The sequence below is a fragment of the Psittacula echo genome (assembly GCF_963264785.1).
Source record: "Psittacula echo genome assembly, chromosome: 3".
Classification (NCBI taxonomy): Eukaryota; Metazoa; Chordata; class Aves; order Psittaciformes; family Psittacidae; genus Psittacula; species Psittacula echo.
The window spans coordinates 29,598,119-29,621,496 of record NC_137736.1 but is presented as its reverse complement, the minus strand read 5'-3'; the positions used below and the strand labels follow the sequence as shown (position 1 = coordinate 29,621,496).

General features: G+C 40.3%; 1 protein-coding gene across 1 annotated transcript in view; it reads left to right on the top strand.

The window, feature by feature from the left end:
- The window catches only part of URB1 (URB1 ribosome biogenesis homolog), a gene marked incomplete at its 5' end in the record, with an annotated part of 53,811 nt that extends 31,569 nt beyond the window's left edge, over window positions 1–22,242 (top strand). The window contains 17 exons of the mRNA XM_080613084.1: window positions 249–450; window positions 673–850; window positions 2,026–2,084; window positions 2,848–3,041; window positions 4,239–4,349; window positions 4,440–4,503; window positions 6,415–6,586; window positions 7,147–7,249; window positions 12,131–12,291; window positions 12,661–12,772; window positions 13,717–13,823; window positions 14,357–14,500; window positions 15,334–15,443; window positions 16,627–16,803; window positions 17,807–18,048; window positions 19,728–20,330; window positions 21,103–22,242. Of these exons, the coding sequence (XP_080469210.1) occupies window positions 249–450; window positions 673–850; window positions 2,026–2,084; window positions 2,848–3,041; window positions 4,239–4,349; window positions 4,440–4,503; window positions 6,415–6,586; window positions 7,147–7,249; window positions 12,131–12,291; window positions 12,661–12,772; window positions 13,717–13,823; window positions 14,357–14,500; window positions 15,334–15,443; window positions 16,627–16,803; window positions 17,807–18,048; window positions 19,728–20,330; window positions 21,103–21,308 (2,945 nt within the window). The 3' untranslated portion in view covers window positions 21,309–22,242. The remainder of the gene's footprint in view (window positions 1–248; window positions 451–672; window positions 851–2,025; window positions 2,085–2,847; window positions 3,042–4,238; window positions 4,350–4,439; window positions 4,504–6,414; window positions 6,587–7,146; window positions 7,250–12,130; window positions 12,292–12,660; window positions 12,773–13,716; window positions 13,824–14,356; window positions 14,501–15,333; window positions 15,444–16,626; window positions 16,804–17,806; window positions 18,049–19,727; window positions 20,331–21,102) is intronic.
- Between the last annotated feature and the right edge of the window lie 1,136 nt (window positions 22,243–23,378).

Sequence of the window (23,378 nt, the reverse complement as noted above, 5' to 3'; positions counted from 1 at the left end):
GTTGCCCATGTCAGCTGTGTAGCAAGCAGTTGTCTAGTACATAAGTTGAATACTTCCTAGTAGTGCTATGGAGTAGTACGGAGTGCACTTCGCTGTAGCAGATCAAGAGCTATTGCAGTATCAATTCCGAGGAACTAAGTAATTTGGGCTTTGATTGGAAACATGATTTAGGATTTTTGTAGTTTTAAGCCTGTTGTTGCTGAACACACTTAGATGGTGGAGCTTGTGCCCCTGTTCTCTCTCAACAGTTGTCTCAGCTGTTACACCTGTCTTGAGGAAAGTTCTGTGGAAGGAGCTGTGCGTTGTACTTCAAGACACAGAAACATCACATGAGACTACCGTGAAACTGCAAGTTCTTTCAAAGTTGTTGCCATCTTCAGGAAGCAAAGGGCTGAGAAGCCTTATTGACCAGCTTCCTGCTGCTCTTGAGAAAGCAGAAAATAACGAGAGGTAGGCAAATCCAGCTGCCCTGTTTCAGGACTCTGTCCCATAAAGTGTTGTGATAGATATGCATGAAGGCAAATACTTGTGAACAGTAATAGCATTCGCTCCTCAGAGAATCTGTCACTTTACACTTTGGCAGCAATTACAATACATCTTTAACAATATATATATTTCTAAAAATATACAAAAAGCATGTCACAAGCTTAAGAAATAAATATCTTTCTGCAGTTGGACAGTGGCAGATGCCATATCTAGAGTGCTTGAAAACTCTGAAGAGCTGCATTCCTGGAGGAGATGCCTGTTATCAGCCTGCATGAAAGGGTTAATTGTCATGTACAACAGCAGTAAAGATGAAAGCAAGCAAAAGATTGAGAGGCCCATGCTGCTGAGGCTAGAAGAATTATTGGTGAGGCTTCTTTTTAGCTGCATTGGCAGAATGTAACTGCAGACATGTGCTGTTGTGCTCTTGTATCTGGGGTAAATACAGATTGAACTTTGTTTTCTATTTTATAAATTATGGCTTCTATGTGCTTTCAATGGCTGTTGCAGAGTTAACTTAGCCCTGCTAATCGTTGATAAGAAGCAGTTTTGAGTTGTTCTTGATGGCTTTCTACTAACAGTCCCCTTTGAAATTCAGAGTTTGGGGTATTCAGGAGTTAAAAATTGGAGGTTGCCAATGAATGTTTTTATTTAACCAAACAAAAACCCCCCAAAGTGATAAAGGCACTTCTGACAAGATGCAATTCCCATGCCCTCTGAAGTCTGTGACAGAGATCCAGTTGATCATAGATAGAAATCTGGACTTTGATCATGAAGAACACTACTTGATCATTCTCTCTGTACTACTGGGTTTTTTGTAGTTCAGTAAGGTAGGCAGATCTGTGTAAGACATAAAAATGAAGGTCTCTGCAGGCAGCAAATGCCTTTGACCTCTTGCTGACTTCTGGTAAGACTCCCTTTTAGGACATGACTGATTGTGCAGGACAGGTCTTACAGGACCTGAGGAGCCACCTTTTAGTGTTCACAGGTCTGCTGAGGTTAGCACCTACCGTTACGGGGGCTGTTGACATGTGCAGCTGTCAGCCGTAAAAATTATTATTGAATTTATTATTGAATGGTTTATAGCATTTCAGGGATGATCAGTTTTTGTAAAGAACATGTACATCCAGCCACCCTTGTTTGCCACATGCAAAGGTTGGTTAGCTTAAACACGTTGTAGGAACACAAAAACCTAATACCTGAGTCTCCTGCTGTGACTTGCTGACTTTCTTATTCCTTTCACACTTCACGAGTATGAAGGGTTTCAGGATTCTGGGGTTTTGGTACCTACAGACCAACTTGCTTTTTAATTGCATACCATTCGTATGCTCCCTTGCTCCCAGGACTGACAAAACAAGACTTGCAGTTTCATTTAAACTGGGGGTAAGATTGTTGTATCTAAGAGCTTTCTTTCCTGTTATCCTGAGTGTTTGGCTTGCATGTTGTTAGTATGTCTGTTGAACAAAAATTGCTGATCTTAATGACCTGTAGAAGCTCTGTGTGCTAAATGTAAACACCTGGTTTTACTTCCTACATGCACAGCACTTAGTTGAAGAAGTGGACCCAGATGACTGGTACAACCTTGTGAAGACAGGACTCAAGTAAGTAATTTTGAGATGCACCAGAAGGGCTGTAGGGAGGTATAGTTCTGTTCACTTGGCCTTGTCCTGCGTTATACTGGAAACACCTTATCTCCCTTGAATTCAGTCAGATTTGTAGATGTTCTTTGTTTCATAGGATGCAGTTTGTGTTGAACCACTGGCTACATTGGAGCCTGAACCTGCATGACTGCAGGCAGATTTGAATTTTGTGCTCCAATTAACTTTACCAGCATAGCTAATTGGAAAGCAGGGCTAGCTTCTTTTCAAGAGGCATAAAGAAGCTTTATGCTCATATGAAGAAGAAACTTATTTTCTTTTTAGTTAATATACTTATTAAATACAATTCATATGAAAACAGAATCAGATGTTCCACCTTTAAATGTAAACCATTTAAATAAAAGAAATAAAAAATACTAGAGGATGATCTTCTGTGGAGGTAGGAGTATTAATATGAAGAGTTGCTGTCTGAAGGGTTAGTAGGCAAAGTTTAATCCTTATTAAGATCGGTGCAGCTACAAGTGTGACTTTGTATCAACACAATCCTTTATATAGCATATCAGCAACTCCCTTTATTTTTTATGATTGGATACCAGTATAGCTTAAAAAGAATTAAAATAGCTCAGCGAGATGTGGTGCATGTGTTTTCATTGTTTTAAATTTGTTTTTGTTTTACTAAGTTTGCTTTCTTTGCAAAGTTTTCATTTCTTAAACAGATTTTTTTCCAGGCAGGTTTTTGACTTTTCTATGATCCTTGCTTCTAAAGGTACCGCTACAGAGATGAAGCATTTTTGAAAGTCCTGAACATTGCTATTCAGTTATTATACAAGAAAGAATCCTCTCTTCGTCAGAGCTTAGTCAAGCTCTCCAAACTTCACATGATGGTCACGCAGCACTCTCTATTTTTGTCAGCCATACTGAGGTCAAGAGAAGAAGACAGCACTAACATCCAGACAAGAGGTATTTTTTGTCTTCTTCTTCCCTTTAACTATATTTAGTAATCTTGTCTTTCTCACATTATATTCTATCCATCCACCTATCCACCTACGTACACTTGCAGAGTTATTAAACAATTCCAGAATATTAGCATTTGGTTTTAAGTTTTACCTCTGCTTGGATCCAAATGTTGCATTCATTTTATCACTGCTGGTTTTAAATGCTTATATTTCTAAAACTACTGGAAAGATGGGTTTGGGGTTGGTTTGGTTGGTTGCTTTTGTTTTTTTTATAACCGTGTTGAAATCTTGAATTGATTCTTTTGTTTTCTGTGAGGCTGTTAGTCTACAATCACTGAAGTGCATATAGGTTCTATTAGAAATGTGTGCAACACTTAAACCTGTTTTAAAATAGGTTGATGCAGAAGATTTTAAGTTGATTTTGCAAGTTGTGTCAAAAATGTTAATTTAATTGATGTGTACTTTCTATTGCAACCTGTCATGAGGAATATCTTTCCATTAGTAATATATATTGAATGCTAATTAATGGGTAAGATTGGCTTTGTTTCTTTGTCTCTGCCAACTGCAAAATAACCTAACCTTGAACCAGTCATGTAATCTTAAACACACCTCAGCTTCTCCCCACTGTAGAGGGTTTTGAGATTCAGTGATTGAAGGAGCCATACAGTAAAAGGGGAGGATGATAACAAATTTTGTGTAAATTAGTGAGCAACATGTAAACAAACTTTAAAATTTGTATCACCTGAAAAGACCAAAAAGCTCTTGTAAGGTCACAAATTTCAGTGAAATTTAAAACAAGTCATAGATTTTGCTGTTTACTGTATGTGTTCTACCTTTTAAATGTATTCTTGTAGAGCAGCAAGATGGATATTTTGAGGCTACTAACCTTGGTAATTCAGAAAGCTGGGGTCAGGAGTGCATTCATTCAGGCTGTTGTCTTTATGATCTTTTTTGTTTTGACATACATTTTATATTCCTGTAGATACTGGGGGAAAGCCTGTACGTTTTCAGATACTGGCAGTAAAGAAATCTGGATTCAGGTCTTGAATCTGCCACAGATGCCCTATTTGCCTTTGAGTAACCTGATCACTTATTTGATCTGTCTCTCACCTATTTAGAGAGAGTATATGTGTGAGGGGTATTTATAAATGCACTGTCTAACTGAGACAGCATAAAAGCTATATCTTTGTGTTTATTTCAGAGGCCTTAGTGGATATACTGCTGACAGTTGTGAAACTCAGCCCGTCTCTCTGTGAGAGCAGTCACCTTCCAGTGTTGCTGGGTTCCTATGGAGCTTCTCTGAGCACTGTAGGTGAGTGTGTTAGCCTAGGAAAGGTACTTCCTACTAGATCTGATTTTCATCTTCATAGAAGACTGACTTGGGTTTCATCTTGGGTTTCAGATCAGAAGGTACTTCTACTGCTTCAGTTATATGAGAAGAATGAACAAAGTCTCATAAATTCCAGGTAAGCTGACCACCTTCCTTGGTTTGACTAACTACATGCAAATAAGCAGTCTCACAACTGGCATTTTTCCAAGGTCTTATTTTTAACTGAGATAAACAGTGAGCAAGGTCAAACCTAGAGATGAATGTTGCTCTTGGAAACATTTTCCCTATGTAATTCTTATCCTTAACATAATTCTTTTGTGTTGCCCAAACTTTTGGGTGTCTCTGGGTTGGGTGAGGGACTGTCTCATTTCAGTAGTCCCTCACTCTCCACTATAGGGATGTCTTCACAGGTGAAGGCGACAGCTCAAGTTGCTAGCGTAGGACTCCTTCCCATTCTCTCTTCTGTTGATACAGGATTCACCATTCAGCACAGCCCTTGCCCTTTTCAATGATCTTACCTCTGTATGCATGGTATTCAGATCTGGTGCTTTGCTGGAGAGTAGAGGAATATGCCAGCACAGGAGGGATGTATACTCTCTTGCATTAACACATATATTGTTAGTTTTGGGGTACTAACATTGTGTCATAGAATCACTTAAGTTGGAAAAGACCTTTAAGGTCATTGAGTCCAACCACAAACCAGACACTGCCAAGTTCACTACTAAACTGCATCCTAAGCACTACATCTGTATGTCTTTTAAATGACTCCAGGGATGGTGATCAGTGCCTTTCTCATCTTTCACCAATTCTGACTATAGCTGTCCTTATAATGCAACCTTGCAATACATCAACATGCTTCGTAAGAGAGAACTAAGTATTTTGTAAAATAATCAGTTTCTTTTCAGGCCTGTGCCCAAGCAGTCCACAGTAAAGTCTGTTGCTAACAGTTCTTACATACAATGATGGTTCTGGCCTGCCTTGCTCAAATGCACTTTTCTGGTTTTGAGGTATGGGCATAAATATTAACAGCAGTGTAAGAGCACTGTCTCAGGCAGTTGGAGCAGGACTGGACATAGAGTTAAGAACCTTCATTAGCTTTTCCTGAGGATATAGATATCCTTGCAGCCTGTGAAAGGGGACAGGATATAAAGGTTCTTATTAGCAGGGAACTGAAGTGGCTTCCAGAAGCCAGGGCTCTGGCACTAACCACATCTTGCATAAATCTTCACCAAAAGTGTTTGCAAGTGGGAGGGTGTTACATGAGGAGGAGACTGATTTCAGGGGTAGTTATGTCCCAAAACTTTTGTAGCCTTTTTAAAGGAGAAACAATCATATACTGTGCCCTGAAGTGAATTGGTAGCCAGACACTTGGTTAGACTTGATGGGATCAAGTGTTGATCAAGTTGGGGTCAACTGAGGTGTTGAGTGAATATAGAGGACATTCAAGATGAGTACTCCACAGGCAACCCAGAAAAGCCCAACTTGTGTTACGAATGGGAGCCTTCAGGGGCTGGGTGATAAGAAGTGTAACACCATGAGGCATGCTGCTGGCACTACCCACATAATAACAATATCAATAGCACTTTAAGCACAATGGCAAAGTAAGTGGGATCTAAGGAACAACTTGGAGGAGAAAAGTAAGGATTTATGCTTTACTCAACTGATGTGATGCTGGTTTGAAACACCAATTGCATTTGAGACAACCTTGTCTGATCAGGTCTTGATCACTGTCTCTTCATGCAGCTGCTATTATACTTGCCTGCATTTATAGCTTAAGTAAGAAAAACATTTTTACTGAGAAGATAAGTTCTGACTTGGATTAACAGAGTAGGAAATAGTTACGAGACACCCTCAGATTGAAATTGAAAAGCTTTTGGATGGATGAGAAAGGTGTTACCAAGGAAACAAGTCCTAGTTTCAAATTCATACAGGATAGTAAGTACAAGTGAAGGGAAAATTTAAATACTAATTTATATCCTCTGTAATTGCTTTTTGCTCAGTACTAGCAGTCTGTTGACTAATGCCTTTACTTTTAACAATGTTTAAGAATCCTGCTGTGGGGTCCAGCTGCTGTGGAGCATCACAAGACTTGCAAGAGTCTAGGAAAGTCACTGTGGCAGCAGCCAAGCATGGAGGAGATTCTGTGTCTGCTAGATCGAGAAAAGATGATGAAGACAATTCTGTCTTTCCCTCAGCATCGCCGCCTTCTGTCATCACAGGTGCCTTGGTTCAGACTGCTGAATATTATCCTTCTTTCGAATGAGAAAGAAATGTAGAAAAAGAGCCTTTCACTTTAGTAAATTCTTTCTAGCATTCATATAATACATTGCAATTTGCTTACATCAGGAGAGTAATTTAAATTCATAGGAGGGCTGGAATTAATTATTTAGGTGCACTTTTCAGATGAATGACAATATATGAACCACATCTTGTTGGCAGGTGTGATTGTGCAGCATTGCCATATATGTGAGACCAGAATTTGACTTTTAAATAATTGTTAAATTTGACTGTCTGAGGATCCAGTGACAGTGGGCTCTTCAGTCTTTTGTACAGTTTGCTAAGATGCTTCTGTACTTGTTTGTGCTGCTCAAGGGGAGTAGTTTTGAAATGCTGATAGTGAAAGCCTGATTTAAACACAAGCGCATCTTATCCTGTGCTGCATTATACTTTGTAAGGTTTAATATCTCCTGCTTCATAATGGAGTGAGGTTGGGGAAGCTTGAAACCAAGCTGCACATTGGTAGTGTTCCTTACAAATACTGGTTTGGATTTGGTTTCAGGAGGTGCAAGAGTCACTATATAGAGATGAAAGTGTCAAGAATCTTGGTGACTTCTATGATCCCTGTTTTCTACTTCAGCTGTTTAGTGAACTGACCAGACCAGGTAAAGTGAATGTTTCTCTTTGGTACTTAGCGTCATTTTACTCTGCTGTGAGAGCTGCAGGACTCCCATCTATAGCTCTGTTAGTCGCAGTGTAAGAGCTAATACTACAGAGAAATTTGTTCCTGGCTTTAGAGAGAAGAAATATCATTTAACCCATCTACTACATTATATTGTAATTTTCAGAATGACTTAAAAGGGTGATAAGGTATAATTGGCATTAAAGTTTTAGGGTTTTTTTTTTAAGTACTTTTCAAAATAGTGCAATATATCTAATGAGATTTGGCTACTCAGAAATAGAGCAACGTAGCAGCAGACAGGCGTTCCTGCTGAGCTGCTCATGTCCAGATGAAGAGGTCCTTCCTTGTAGTTCTTTTAAATGTGGTGGGTTAACCCTGTGTAGAGGAACTGATCTGAAGATGAGGAGAGGTTTTTAAACTGGAACTGGAAATAACTTGAAAGAGACAAAAAGTGGACAAAGCTTTATGTTCTCTATCAAACAGCAATCTGTATACCATGAAAATCCAGCACAATGTAATTATAAAATAGCATAAGAACAATCAGTAGAGAATATTCTCCATTGGAAGGTTGTTTGTTTTTTTTTATGGTGTCACAGCAATACAGTGATCAAAAGAGGTGTGGGAGGGATGGTACCTTCTTGTCCTGGGTTCAGCAGCAGCAGTCAGTTTTTCCTCCTTCTTAGTAGCTGGTGCAGCTCTGTGGTTTTGACTTTCGGCCTGGGAATAATACTGATAAAGCCGATGCTTTTGGTTGCTGGTCAGAATGTTTATCCTGACCAAGGACTTTGTGAGTCTCATGCTCTGCCAGGGAGGAGGAGAAGCCGGGAGGAAGCAGAGACAGGACACCTGACCCAAACTAGCCAAAGAGGTATTCCATACCACAGCACGTCATGCCCAGGATGTAGAAATGAGAGTGCCCGGAAGGGCTGGAACGCTGCGGGGTGGGGGCGAGGTACTGGTTGGTGAGCGGTTGTATTCTCTTCCCTTGTTATTTCCTTTATCATTATTATTGGTGGTAGCAGTAGTGATTTGTGTTATACCTTAGTTACTAAACTGTTCTTATCTCAACCCATGGGGGCTGCATTCTTTCGATTCTCCTCCCTGTCCCTCCAGGAGCGGAGGGAAGAAAGGTGGGTGGGGGGAGTAGAAACTGCGTGGTTTTAATTTACGGCCTGGGCTTAAACCACGACACTTCTGCGTTCCATGCAGCACCCCACGTGTAGCTGACGGGAATGCTCTGATCTGGGGCTGCTTTGTGACTGAGTTTTTGGGAGCAGTAATCGGAGCTTTCAGCTATGCTCTCAGTGAGAGCTGGGCAGAGGTAGGGCAGGTTGGAGAATGTGCCCTGCAGTGTTGGAGGAGTTCTCTGGGCATAAACCAGAAGCCACAGTGAATCTCTGCAGGAGTATTGCTTTCTGTGGGGGACACCGTGGCTGAATTGCCTGGAGATCTGGCTTATTACAAGCTGTCGTGATAGTACAGGGAAACTTCAGCCGACGCATTTTCCATCAGACAAAGATGCATGGGGCCATTGTATGTCATGAATAGGCTTGTGCTCAGAATTGTTGGAAAGTTTGATGAGATCTACATGGTGCTTGAAAACTAGTTGCTTAGCCTCACTTCCCTTGTTTGACATTACCCTGCTTTGCATATGCATATCGCTGCTGTACTTCACAGACACAGTCTATTTAGAGAGCCCTTAAAGATCAGTGAGAGACAAATATCATAAGGAATTCCCTAAGCAGTTCTCTCCCTGTGTTGATTATGGTTAACCATTGTGTAGTTACAGCTGGATTTGGCTTTCCACAACAATAATATCAGAAGCAATTGGCAGGCTGGTAACTGTCATTCAGTGAAATCGTAGTTACAGTCCTTCTTTGTTCACTTATGCCTTCACAATATGATACTTGTTTAGTATGATCTTAGCCTAGACTTAGCTATAGTTGTAAACAGCTCTATATAATTTTGACAGCAGTAAAAAGAGCTGTCTTTTAGGCTACTGAGGAAAAAAGGTACCATAACTATTTTGCCAATAGGAGGGATTGTAGACAATTCAGTTCATGCTAGGAGATTGTTATTGATGAAGAGCATGGACAGACAGTGTCTTTTGAACCTGGGTGTAATAGTTGGAAAAAGCACTGTCATGCACTCATCATCATTGGCCACCACCTTAACTGATGGGAGGGATTTGGTAGCTGTTGGTCGTCCTTGGCAGCACTACAGTCAGCCAGCGAGGACAGCCGCTTCTGTGGGAGCTCTTGCACATCATGTTCTTGCGGAGCTCTGGAGGCAGTGGCTGTCCCAACATAGACTGACTGTAAACCTGGAGAGGGGAAAAATAGTTCCTTTAACTGCTCTGTGCTGAGTGAGTGTCTGTGTCCTAAGCAGGGTATTTTTTAAAGGGCCCAAGTGATTCATGAGTTCAAGTCCCATGGTGCTCCTAAACCACGTCAGCTGCCCTTGGAATTCCCGATTCCTCTTTATTTATTTGCTCTTTGTACTGGCTACACAGTGCCCTGTGCACAGATGTCATATAACTGTTGTATTTATAAACACAGACTTATTGCACAGTATTTAATGCTTACTGAGTAAAAAGTAAGTCTGGAGTTAGGCAGATAGCAAGTTCTGTCTAACTTTAGCTCTGATAACCATCTTGTGGAAAGCTTTTCCATCATGGTTCTCAAGGTACTTTAAACAAACTGTATGTCGGACACATAGAATTTGCCTTTTTTTTTTTTTTTTTTTATTTAATAGCTTCTTATTTTATGTTTGTTGTTGAACACATGCTGCAAGGTCAGCTGAGTGGAAAATATTTCCACTGCATATTTGCAGTGAAAGAAAGTTTTCCAAATAAATCTTTCTGTGACCAACGTGAACTTTACTGCTGAAGTGAGGACCTTGGATTTCACTCTGTGGTACCACCGCATAAAATTATCCACTTTGTCCGTCTAGTTTTTGTATGTTAGTACTCTCAGGAGGTGCAGTCTGAAGGAGAGCCAAGTGGTGGCTTTCAGTGAAGGAGCATACAACACATATTTGATCCTCTACTGAAGAGGGGTTGTTGTATAGGCCAGGGCTGCATGAGATGTCTATAAGTGATGGAGAATCCTATGCAGACACACGAGTTTTCTTTGCATGTTCACTTGGGATTCTACAGAAAGCATCTGTTTCCCAGTACTTACCTTGCACCCTTTCATCTTGCATGAAGACTGGGAAGTGTGGAGTTACTTTGCCAGACAGAAGGTAGCAAAAGGATTAGGTGTCTCTCTGTGCTCTGTTTCTGCTGCCCTCTTGTTGCTACTCCTCTCACCATTTTTACTTTGACAGTAAGTAGCCTTGCCCAGTGCCTGGAAGTAGAGGGAGGTAGAGTTCTATCTGCATGAGCTCTGGTGATATGGGAGGACATTTGGTAGCATCTATTGATGTCAACAAATTAGGATCTTTTTGCTTACTAGGGGAATGACTGAGGTGTTTTGCATTGTGCCAGTTAAACTTGATGTGTTTTGATGGAGTGGTGTAGGGAAGTGTATAGTAATTGGTAGTATTGAAATAACTTGTAAAACCACTCACTGCAAAGATCTGCATTGCAATTCAGTAATGCCTTTGTATTGGTCATGCAGCAGTGGGTTGATTGGGAGGCAGTGCTGGGAGGTGGAGACCCTGATGTTGTCTGGCCCATAATTAGCAGTGCTGGGTATGAAACTGCCAGGCATGAAGTTGAAGTAGGAGTTCTGGCAGTTGAGGAAAAGATGGGAGAAACAGCCTACCTGCTTTTGCAGGGACATAAATAATCTGTGATTTTTACATAAATATATATTTTTATATATATATATATTAGTCGTGTGAGGGTGGTGGTAGGGGAGGAAATCAGTGGACCAAATATAGGTACTAGTCAGTAAGACTACAACCCCTTCTTAAATAGAAGTATTTGTTTCTCAGAAACTTCCTCTTGACCTTCAGTGGGAATTAACAAGAAAATATGTGAATATTTTTGCCAAGCTCAGACCTGCCGTACATCTGCACTTCAGCTGGTAAAATAGAACTGAGATGCCATTGTATTCCATTACTGGTGAATGGAATAGAAATAGCGATGGAGGTAATTCTGGGCATTTTACATCAAGTCATTTCTAGCCATCAGTGGGTAAAACACACAGCCCTGAAATGAGGTCTAAATCCTGATGGCAAAATGCTGTAGAAGAGAAAGGTTAGATTCAAGGGTATGATTTTGGTTTTTTTGCCATATACTGTGCATTGCTGTATTTTGTTTGTCCAGAAGGGCATGGGGTACAGCTTAGTACTTTGCTTGGAACATGCCTTACCCGCGGAATCTCTTATGTGTGCACAGTAACAACTGGTGTGGCTAATAGCTTATTTATGTATTATTCTTCTGTCTGTTCTATTACAGCTCTTTAGCACAGATAGGCTTTTCATTGACTGTGCTGATTTTTCTTTCAGGCACAGACTTAACAAGCACTCATAAAATGTTCTGAGGTGGAGAATTTTCCCTCTTGACCTTCTTTGCACTTAACTTTCCTGAAACAGTGAGATATGTGATTCGTTTACAGAATTTTCTCCTAACTTTGCATGGTCTGGCAGACAGAATCATCTTGTCTCATGTAAATGAGACTAAACACATTAATTGCAGCATAGGTAAAGAATTCCTGTTCAGAGTGATTTGCAAAATACCTTTGTTATTTAAAGGAGCCTTCACCTAGCAGTGAAGTAATAGTTTGTAGGGGTAGATCTAGAAATTGGTGTTTATGAATAGAAGTTTTTTAAGGATTACAGTGTTATTATATACTCTATGACATGTCAATATAATGCACTGGGTGTTTCTCTTTAATTTCCCCCTCTTCCCACACAGAGTGTGTAGTGGCATGTCACAAGTTTGTTGAAGTCAATGCCCTGGGTCTAACAGTAGCTGCCCTTAGCAGCTATGATTCCAACATGAGAGCAGCTGCATATTTTGTCCTGGCTTCCTTTCGTTCTCATCTGGAAGGAGCTCGCTTTCGAGAGCAGAGTCAGGTAAGACTGAGCTCAACTGGTAGTTTGCCAGGTTAGAAATTTTTGGTCATGGACATTTATGGGAGGGTTGCTGCTTTACGTATCCACCCACGTGCATGTGGTGAGAGCTAAAAGAAGCTTTTTATCCTCTATTCCATTGTTTCTCACCTATTGCTTTGTGTTTCTTCCTTTACAATCAGTGGGCAGAAAAAGGGGTAAAAATGTGTTCTATGAATGCATAGAAATTTTATTTGTAGGAATGGAAATCCTGATGGGATTGGTATTTGATTTATGGCCTGTGAAATATCCTAAAAGCTCATTTATGTATTCACGCTATCCCATTGTTGGGTTATGGTTCAAACTTTTCTCCCTTGGGCTCTTGTGCTGCAGTTGCTGTATCTCTTGGATGCTGTGCAAAATGGAATCAGGCAGCCAAACCTCAGATTTACCTTCTCTTTGACCCTCTACATTGCTCGTGTGGCACAGCAGATTCTAAAGCCAGGTATGGTAACCTACTGTGTGTATTGAACTCATTGGGTGAATCACTGGAATAATGTCCTTAACCAATACTGGAAGATGAGATAGATGGGAGCCCTGAAGCATGCTTTCCTGTGTTCCGAAGTAAAGCTTTCAGTTCTTGTATAGTCTGCCTTACTGGAGAAGTGGGAAGTGCCATTTTGATTTGTGTACAAAATCAGTCTGATCTATCAGGGATGGTGCCACTACCTCCTCATCATTTTGGGGTGGAGGTGGGCAGAGGATGAGATGGGGGTGTGAGTCCTGTTCAAAAGATTGGCCCAAGTTCAGTAGGCCTTAGACACTGAATCAATGTAAGTCATTGTTGCAAAGGTGGTGAATCAATGTAAGTCATTGTTGCAAAGGCGAACCATGGTGCTGGGGAGTAGTTCAATTTGGAAGGGACTTTACGAGGTTTCTAGCTAAGCTCTCTGCCCAAAGCAGGGCCAGCTATGAGGGTAGACCACTTTGCACAAGGTTTTATCCTATAAAAACTTTAGAACTTTAGCCCTCTACACTGATCATAGAAATAGTCCCACTGGGCAATTTGTTCCACTGCTCATGGGTGACGTATCTGGTCTGTGGGTTAAAAATTAGGAAGTGTTAGGCTTGAAATGTGGAGAGATTTGCCTCTTTGCTGCAGATTTCTGTTTTGTCAATGAAGTAACGTGTTTGCTGAAATCAGAGCCATGTTGAACGTTTATCTTCTCACCTGCTTTGTGCCCATTCTGAATGAGCTTTTCATTTTGGAGAAGAGGAGGGATGGCCCACAGTATAATTAGCCTTAGAGCAGAAGGCCTCCTCACTATAATTAGCGTACTGTTCTGACAACTGCCTGAAATGCTGGAAAGCTTGTGTTCCATTTATATTGCGTGGTTGTGTTTTGTGAACATGGTCCTCCTCCACAATAACCATTGTTTCTCTTCACAGAGGAGCACATGTATATAAAGATAAACAGATTCCTTCTGTCACACCAGTATTTGGACCTGAGGAAAGTACCAGGGTTTTTCCAGCTTTTCTACAGTTTTGATTTCGAGGTAATGTAAGAGTCTCATCTTGGGTATCCACTCGTTCTTCAGAAAATAATAGAAAAAAGCCATAAAAATTCAATGAAATCTTATTCTTCCATAGGTAATTAACTAGAGGTGTCTTTGTTTTGTTTTATATTGGAATGAGAAGTATTATTTCTGGGTTTCTTTGTTGTTTTCTTAATAGTAGCACATAATGAACTCATGAGTTGTGCTGTGTGTGCTCTGTAAGCCCAACTAACAGAATGTTGTGCCCTAGCTAGCTTACATTTGTATTTGAGTTTAGAATATTGATGTTGAGTTCAACTGAGGTGTTCTAGAAACAGCAGCTTTTAAAGTTCCATTATCAGTGCATATTTTGGCTGCAAGAGTAACTGTTCCTGATGGATATTATTGATTAAATTTGATAGAGATGAAAACTGAGCAGTCCAGAAGTAGCTGTTGCGCACTGTGGTGGCACTCCTAGGGAGCCAGGGGTTTTGTGCGTCTATGAGCAGGCATTATTTTGAAATGTCTGATGCTATTTTCCTCATGGATTCTAGTACAAAACAGAACGTGAGTGGATTCTCAGATTTCTTGAAGAAGGGCTGCGTGATAAACATTGCTATGAGCTTTATGACTACCAGAGGATTTTCCAGGTCATTCTTTCCTTCTTCAACAGCCCTTTGTGTGATGAGGGCTCCCAGGTAAGAATTAAAAAAGCAAACCAAAACAACAAAACACCAACAAACAAACAAAACCCCACAAACAAGCCATAAGCCCCCGTAAAATCACAAACGTTTGCATGGCTTGCAGGTCTTAAACAAATACAAAGCAGAAGGGAGAAGCTGACTCAGCACTTGCTCTCTTGAAAATATTTTTCTTGTTGATTTTGTGAATGTGTGAAAGGGGAAATAACTGCTTATTTCTAAAACAGAGTCACACCCTTGTCCCCTGAAATTGGATCATGTCCCTGCTGTTGTGGAACCTCCCTCAGTTTCTTCAACTGGCTGTAGTTGTATTTCTACTGCTTTGTGGAAAATATTGCAGATACTTCAGTTTTGCTTATATGGTCAGGGCCTTGGCTTTTTTAGGTGGTTTTGTTCTCTAACCAGCACTTTACTTGTACAGTAATGTACAAGTAAATGTTTTTTTTTTTAAATTTTTTTTTTTTTTTTAATGTTTTCTCAGCGTGTGAGAAAACTCATATGCCAGAAGCTCTCATTTTCATAAGCATCCACCCCAAGAAATCCAGTCTGTTAACATTATCTCAGGTATCAGAATCTTGGACAAAAAAAGTAAATTGTCTTGCTACCTTAAGACTTCTTTTTTGAGAGTAGCATCTGTGTGCATGCAGCATTGAACAGAGAATGTGTTTTCTTCCCTGAGGTTGCTAAGAACATGTGATGTTTGGTAACACATTTTAAGTTGATCAGATACAGGAGAGATTGCTAATTATAACCTTCTGAAAGACTGATAATAGTTATATCTTGACTGTATTCTAATCCTGTAAAAGAACAGATCATGTTTTCTGTTTCAGAGTCGTATTCTGGAGATACTACAAAATGCGGCCTATGTCACAAGAGCTGCCTATGAGCTCATACAAGATCACAGCCTCCTAACCTGGATAGTGCACATCTTAGAAAAAAGGTAATTAGGGAAATAGTAGTGAAATGGGCATAATTTTACTATCCAGTAAGAATAATAATGCAGCTGAGTATGAAAACAAGGGTGACAGATACAGACATGGCCTGTCACCGGTTGTGACGTTCGGCACCTAGGACCATACCGGCAGAACTTGCCGAACTCTGAAGTGTTCCCCTGTATTTCTAAAAAGAAAATCAAGATGCTTTCACATTGTAGTAGGAGGATTTCATGTTTTTGATAGTGCTTCCTTGAAAAATCTAGAAAACAAAATGGCACCTTGTTTTAGCGTATGTGACTCTTTAATTTCAGATACCCACAATTCACATCCTTTCATAGGACCTCTTACACAGTAACTAGCACAGTAATGAATTTGAGCTGTCTATAACATTTCTCCTCCCACTCCTTCATCTTCCCCTTGCCTCTCCCTCACATACATGCAGACATGTGGGCACAGACACATACATGTGCGCCCACACGCAAAATCTCTTTTGTGTACGTTGAACCCTGGCAGGTTCAAGCAAGGTTTTAGGATCATCTGCAGTGTGATTTGCCTGGACAGGTTCCCAGTGTTTCTCCCCTGTTGTACACCTACCTCTCTTTGGTACAATTTGGCACATTTGGAAGTGAAAAAGCCTGAATTTGGCTTCTGGCACCCAATACGTATTTTGTGACTGTACTTTTGAGAAGTAGTATTGCATCTTCCATATGAAATGAGATTTCTCCCTCCCCCCTTAGAAGCCATATTTACTTTGTTACTCTGATATTGTGCTGTAAGCAATACTGTTACTACTTAAAGTCTTAGGAACATAAGGACCCGTGCTGTCTTGAACAGTAACTGCTCTAGAAAAATTATGTCAATGGTTGCAATGTAGTGGAATACTTGGCAGAGCTGTATAATGAAAGATGCAAGTCAGGAATCACCATTCTCATGCCAGGGCTGTGATACTACTGTGTTTCCCCAGCTGCAGCAAGGCAAGAAGAGGACAGTAACCAGGGCCTCCATGTGGCTGGGCTTCAAAGGGGTGCCATGTTCTCATGCCCTGATGGGGTCCTAGCTGACAGGCACCTATTGCCATTCATGGCTTGAAAAGTCCACTGGAATATGATCCCCTCTAGGTGATGGACTGGTTCCTGGTTAGCATCGGCCTTGCAAATGGATGATTGCTTCCTTTTTCTTGTTTTTCAGGTTTCTGGAGAACAAGATACTAAATAAAATTATTTCCTTACTCCACACTCTATGGCTAACAAATTTAGGAGACAAGAGAGAAATGAAGAATCAACCCCAGGAGAATAGGAAGTTTCTTCCCATTCAGCTTGTAAATGAATTTCTGTATGTTTTGATCACATTAATCAAACACATTCGGTAAGATCTTTTGGGTTTGAGGGTTTTTGTTTTGTTGGGTTTTTTTATTATTTATTTGTTTTGGTTTTTTATTATTGAACAATTTGCATCTCATCCTCTACCCAGTGTGAAATTTACTAAGGCCAGAGGAATTTCTTGGTCACTGGTAGTGTAATGCTTTTTATTCCCCTTCAGTTTGAATCTTGAGTGAATTTTGATGGGATTTCTTTGACAGGAAGGTTTAGCTGTTTAAATATGTGGGGAATAAGATAACAGCTGATGCAGTTACTGTCAAGTTCTACATCCTTAGTTACTGGCCATTTTTTAAGCTGCTGTGTTTCACATTTTTCCTGCTGGATTAGAGCCCGCGGTTAGCAATGCTATTTGCTACAAGGATCTTTCATACTCTGAAAGTTTCAGACTTTCTGTGTCTGCACCACATGTGCAAATTGTAGAAGGAGAAGCTTTTCTCAACACCAGAGTGTTGAGAAAGGGTCAGTCTCCTCTCTCCAGATCTAGAGTACGTAACCTGTCTAAGCACAGCTGTTGCAGCAGGAATAGCAGAGAGTAGATGGGTAACCAGTTATGTTTGGGTTCATAACAGCACCTGCAGCTCTTCATGCAAAGTATTGCCACAGCCTGCAGAAACTATCTTTATTTCTCCAAATTTTTGAAAACTCACGCAAAATAAAGAAGTGCAGGTAAAGCTCCAGACCTCTGCCTTTTCCTTGTGTGCCATCTGCCTTTGTTATTTACATGCAGGAGGGCAAAGACTGTGTTTTATGGTCTGTTCTGCCAAATGCTAATGGAGCAAAGCACTAGGGATTCAGTGGGAATGAAACTTAATTACTACTGGCATCCTGAGAAACAGGTGTATGTGCAGAGAACTGCAGGAGAAAACTGTAGGAAGAAACTGTAAGGAGAAAACCCCTGAATTTTGTTTTGTGTATTTTGTGTACATCATGTTTTGTTTTATGGATTAGAATGCAGAAAAATACATGGCACTTTTGTTTTCTTTCCATAGGACTAATTTGGATGTAGCCAGACTGACTCAGTTTTTCAGTACACTCAATTCTGTGCTGGAGTATCGTGCTATAGTTGTTGAGGCCTTCAAAGAAATGAGCAGGTTCACTGTGAATGACAGCGTCCTCTCAAACAAAGAGATCCTGCTGCTGCTGCATAAGTGGAGTGTCATCAAAAAAGACCTGCAATTGCAAGAGGATGTGCAGACTCTTGCTCAGAAATACCAAATCAAAGAGTTGCTTAGTAAGTACTAAAATATTTCAGGAAATAAAGATTGTTGAGGCTGTTATGAGCGAACCAGGCAAGCGAGGGAAACTTTGTGGGGAGTTAATTTCTTTTGTTGGGCAGTCTGATACAGGTTGGGGGAGGAGGAACAGAAATGGAAAGTCAATTTTTCAGGTCTTTGTTGTAGTGATTTCTAACTTGAACTCAATTCTGGAAACTTTGGAGAAACACAGTTTTAAAAAAGGAGGGAGTTTTAAAACAAAGCTTAGTTGCAAATATAGCGTCAGGCTTTGAAAAATTGTATTCTTAAATGAAATCTTAAAAACCCTCCAGTACCCAGAGGCTTTGTGCTCGAAGATTTGAATCATTCTAAGTGTGGATGAGGGACCTGAAAGTTGAAATATGGGTAAAAACTACCAGTAAAGCAAGCAAATGTTAAGTTTTCTTATTGCCGTCAGAGTTGGAAGAAAGCAAAACCACAATTGGAATTGTATGACTTCTCTTATTATCTCTGTTAATAAAATGTACAAGGATCTTTGTAGTGGGAGGTGTTAAACAACACTGGTTTCCTGCAGATACAACAACTGCTCATGGTGCACATTAGAACTTCTCAGTCTTTTTTTACTGTTCTGTATCAGTTGAACTAATTATTAAGGTGTCACTGTATTTAAGGGATGCTACCAAAGTTTTAGTTTTTCTAAACTAAACTTCAGTGTCTTTCTGAGGATTTTTCAGAGAATTATTACAGTGACATCTGTAACTCACGGATTTATTTATTTATTTTAAATCTGTTGCTCCAAGCCTCAAGAGCTTATAAAGCACTTACAAAAAGTGGACTCTTATCTGAAATTATGTTTCTGAGGTAACATTTCAAGAGTCGTCCCCATTCCCCACAGCCTCCAGGAAGAATGCTGAAATGCACGTAGTTGGCATTTCTGATGATTTTCTCACTGACTCTAGAAAGCAGATAGCCATAAAACACTCTGTGTGGTACGGTGGTGGCAAAGGGCTGTTACTGTTTGAAAGCTTTGCTGCTCCCCATGGCACGGGCAGCGTCTAACAGAGGACATCCCCGCACCACAAAGTTTGGCTGCCTGTCTCTTTCCTTAGAGTGAAAAATTCACCTGCCTTGGCTGACAGCACATCACCAGACAGACACTCATCCAGGACACAGGTGTGCTGGAGGAAGGCAGGCTTTGCTGCTTTAGCCTGTGCCACTCCACAGCAGCAGCGTGGCTGTGTTGATACCTTCCATAGGCAGGCATGTGCTATACCTTTGCCAGCCCACAGGATAGCAGCTTGAGCATTTCCCATGAGGTGTTGTGAATCATAGAATCAGTTAGGTTGGAAAAAACCTTTAAGATCATGTAGCCTTTCTGGCAAAAGTGTGTCTTGTGGACCTCAAATACTGCCTTGGTTTTGCTAGGCTGTGGGCCAGGGCCTGGGTGGCATTATCGCTCACCTTAAAGTTAGGCAATCCAGTTCAGACAACTGTTTCAGCCTATGAGTCACTGGGAGCTGCCTGTAGCCAATTTGCTCTGAATTGCACAGGCTCAATTAGGCTGCTAAATGAGGCTAGTGCTTATCCTTTTAGCAACTGAATCAACACATAATACTGTCTGTCTTGTATAATTTTGTACCAAGAAAATCCTGTGGAGTATCTGATGTTTGTTTTGGTGATGGTTTTCTTCTTACAGAAAATATTAAAGAAAAGAACAAATCTCAAGCCTCATCTCGTGCATATCATCACATTCAGAAAAAGAATGACATAGAAAGAGAAGACGACACTGCTGCAGACCTGAAAGCTTCTGAGCTGGAGAAATGCAGAGATCATCTGAATTCCATACTTGCCCATTGGGAGCCTGTTTTCCCAGTGCCACCTATGAAACATCAAGGGGAGCCTCTCAAATCTGCTGAGCTTGCAGATGAAGCAGTCGATCTTACGTGTGCATCCACTTATGTAGTAACTAAATGGCTGGTGAAGTCCATGGTTGAGCACAGCCTCAATATGCAAAATGTGTCATTAATTCTGCGTTGGCTACAGAATTGCATCTTGCCACATCCAGTGGCAGTGCAGGAGATGCTCAGGGATGAGATGCTGAGAAACAACATCTTCAGGTTTTACACCCAGGTCTGTGAGGCCAGCAGTGGGACAGCTGGACACTTTAAAGAGCTCTATTTGTTCAGTTCAATCATGCTTCACCTAATGGATGCTCAGGGCCTGACCAACAACAGCTATCATGAACTTGTGAAAATGTTGTGCTTGTCAGCAGAGACGGAAGAGGACATGAACAAGAAAGGTAACTCGTCTTTTCACTCATGTAACAAGGCAGTAATCATAGAATTATATAAGGGGTTGGGTTGGAAGGGACCTTAAAACTCATCTAGTTCCATCCCTCTGCCATGGGCAGGGACGCCTTCCACTAGACCAGGTCGCTCAAAGCCCCATCCAGCCTGGCCTTGAACACTGCCAGGGATGGGGCAGCCACAAGTAAGTAGTTCCATGTCTTTTTTAAATTCATCAGAACAGTTTGAAGTTTGCCCATGTCCATTGGTGCTCATAGCTTCACAAAGGAAAAACTATGCCTTTGATGGGATGGGCGTAGGGATTGATAGCACAGAACAGGGTCATGCTGTAGGGGCTTCTACAGTCACACTCCTTCAAAGAAACTTTCCTTTCTGAGACTAAAATGGAGTTCAGTGAGGTATAAAAAATGTAATTGCAAGGGGAAAAAAGTCTGCAACAAATGAGTCCATGGGGGCATGGGCTCTAATCCGTATGCTGTTCAATATTATCATTTGACAGCAAAAGCCACAGGTCAGTATTCAAACTGTTTTGTTTAAAGAGATCAGAAGGTTGTGCTGAAAAAAAAAAACAAACCTGTTTTCCTCCCTTAGTGTGAGGAGGAATCATTGGCTTTGCATGGGCAAACACCCCACAGATTTTACATCTAGGGAGAAGAGTTAGGAAATTGTCTTAAAACATAGGTCTGGAGGTAAAATGGTTTGGGTTTGTATTGCACTTGGAAATAGAATATCTGTGCTCATTTTTTTCTGATTTTTCTTCCACAGCTGTTTGTGTGTTCCTAACTTCTGTGTACATTGGGGACGTGTGGCTTGGAGCACAGGAGCCAGATATGTTAATAACCCATGTCAAATTGATCTGCAGTAGTACAGATGATAAATTAAATGATGATGACTTGGACACTCATAAACAGGGAGAAGAAACTATTATGGCTCTTTGCAAAACCCTTTACTTGGCTACATTGGGGCATTAATTCAGTGAACTGACACTTAATCTTGAATGTTATATGCTCTGTCATCATTGCTGTGAGCCGGGAAACCCTTCTGAACTGTTCTCTGTACAAATCTAACTTGTCATAAAGATCAATATTTTATTACTGTGTACAAACTCAGAGGGGGAAAATTGTGTTCATCATCTGTCAGTGGAACATTACAGCTATAATTTTCCTTTTCTTGAACAGTATGGGACACTGAATGTTATTTATATCATTTTTATTACAGGCATTTTTAACTTTTATGAAGAACGAAAAAAGTGCATTGCCTCTGGACTGTATTTCAGTGCCCATTTAGTCAAAATCTGTCCTTTCTCCAGTATAATATGGGGAAAAAAGACTGCAGAGCTTCACCACAATGTGGTATAACTGCAAAGAATGGGTTGTCAGAGTCTTAGGCATGATGATTCACTGTTCTTGAAGAACCTGGTTTCTTTCATTATACATACATATATATATATACACACACACATATATCTATCTATATCTATCTAAGCCAGTATGAATAGAAGACTGAAACCTGGAATCATGATGGTCTGGGATTCTACTTGTTTTTAAGTTAAATGGCTTTTGAAAGCATTTATATTGGAGCTGGTTGTTTTTATTCTCCTGTGTTTTGTTTTTTATTAAAAAAAGAAAGAAAAAAAGAAAGAAAAGAAAAAGTCCTGATCATAGAGTCACAGAATCATAGAATCAGCGATGTTGGAAAAGACCTCTAAGATCAAGTCCAAGCACTGATGGGACTTGCAATAAAAGCCCATCTTCTCTCCACTCTGAAAAGAAGAGAGATAGAACTAAAACCCAGGTGACTTGCTGCTTATTGATTCTCTGTGAAGTCTGATAGAGGTTTCTTTAATGGGGCCTGGAGGGCAGTTTAACTTCCCATTCCAGATATGCAAACATGCACAGCCTGAGCTCGAGCCTTTGAAATGTAAAACCAGAATTTATTAAATTGATTCATGAATGTGTTGTGCCTACATACTTTGTACAAATTCTGTACAGGGAAACAAGCAGAAATGCACACTTATTGTGATGGTTATTTAATTTTGGTTGTTTGGGTTTTTTAATAAAAAAGTGAGACTCAAATAATGAGGGTTGTTTCTGCACATAAATATTCTTGTCCTAAAGAAGCCACGATATCTGTATGAAGACTTGATGTAAAAGTAGCAAGTGTTTCTTGAAAACGCTGCAAGCCCATTAGAGGATAAATGCTGTGTCATGTAAAATCCTCCTCAGCCTCTGATATCAGGAAATCTTCTTTGCAGTGAAAAAAACCTCAAACCCCTTATTTTATTTAATTAAAACAAAAATACTAATCGGAATGAAACCAGAGGAGTTCCTCTGGCAAAAGATGTGTTTCCATCTCACCTAACTGGAAAAAAAAAATACTCATAACACATAGGGGAGGAGTTTTTGAGCTTTCTTGAGGGACTGAGCACATGTACCAGTGATTTATATCATGATTTGCTTGAGAGAATTAAACAAGGTAAGACCATTCAACCAGAGGACAGTAATGCAGAAATGTACTTTCTCTACCCAAATCTTGGGTAGACCATGACTACGTCCAGGGCCCATCTTGCATGTTGGTGTGCATTCCTTAGGGTAGTGTATCTTAATCTTGCCCAACTGCACATGAATCCACCCTAAGTGTTCAAACACAAATTATGATCTTATGGCATAAGTATCCAGAAAGGCACATCAGTGAGTACTTTCTCCCTAGCTTGTAATGTTTTGTTCACATTTCTAATACTGCTGTTACCAAAATACTCAAGGTTGGAGGAGAGGATTGTTCATACACATTTCTTTCTTTTTAAATGGTAGTTTTGGAAACACAAAATGAATTCAAATGAGCTGACAGTTTAAAGCTACTAGCCTGTCACGTAAAATATATACAGCTCATATGTGCTTGCCCGTAAAGAGAATGTAGCTGTGCATGTGGGAACTTTTAAAAACAAAGCTTGATCTCTCAGCACCTCTGAGCTTCAATATAGTTCAGCAATGTGGCAATTAAAAGTTTATTATTAAGTCCTCCTAGAAACAATGGCCGAGTAT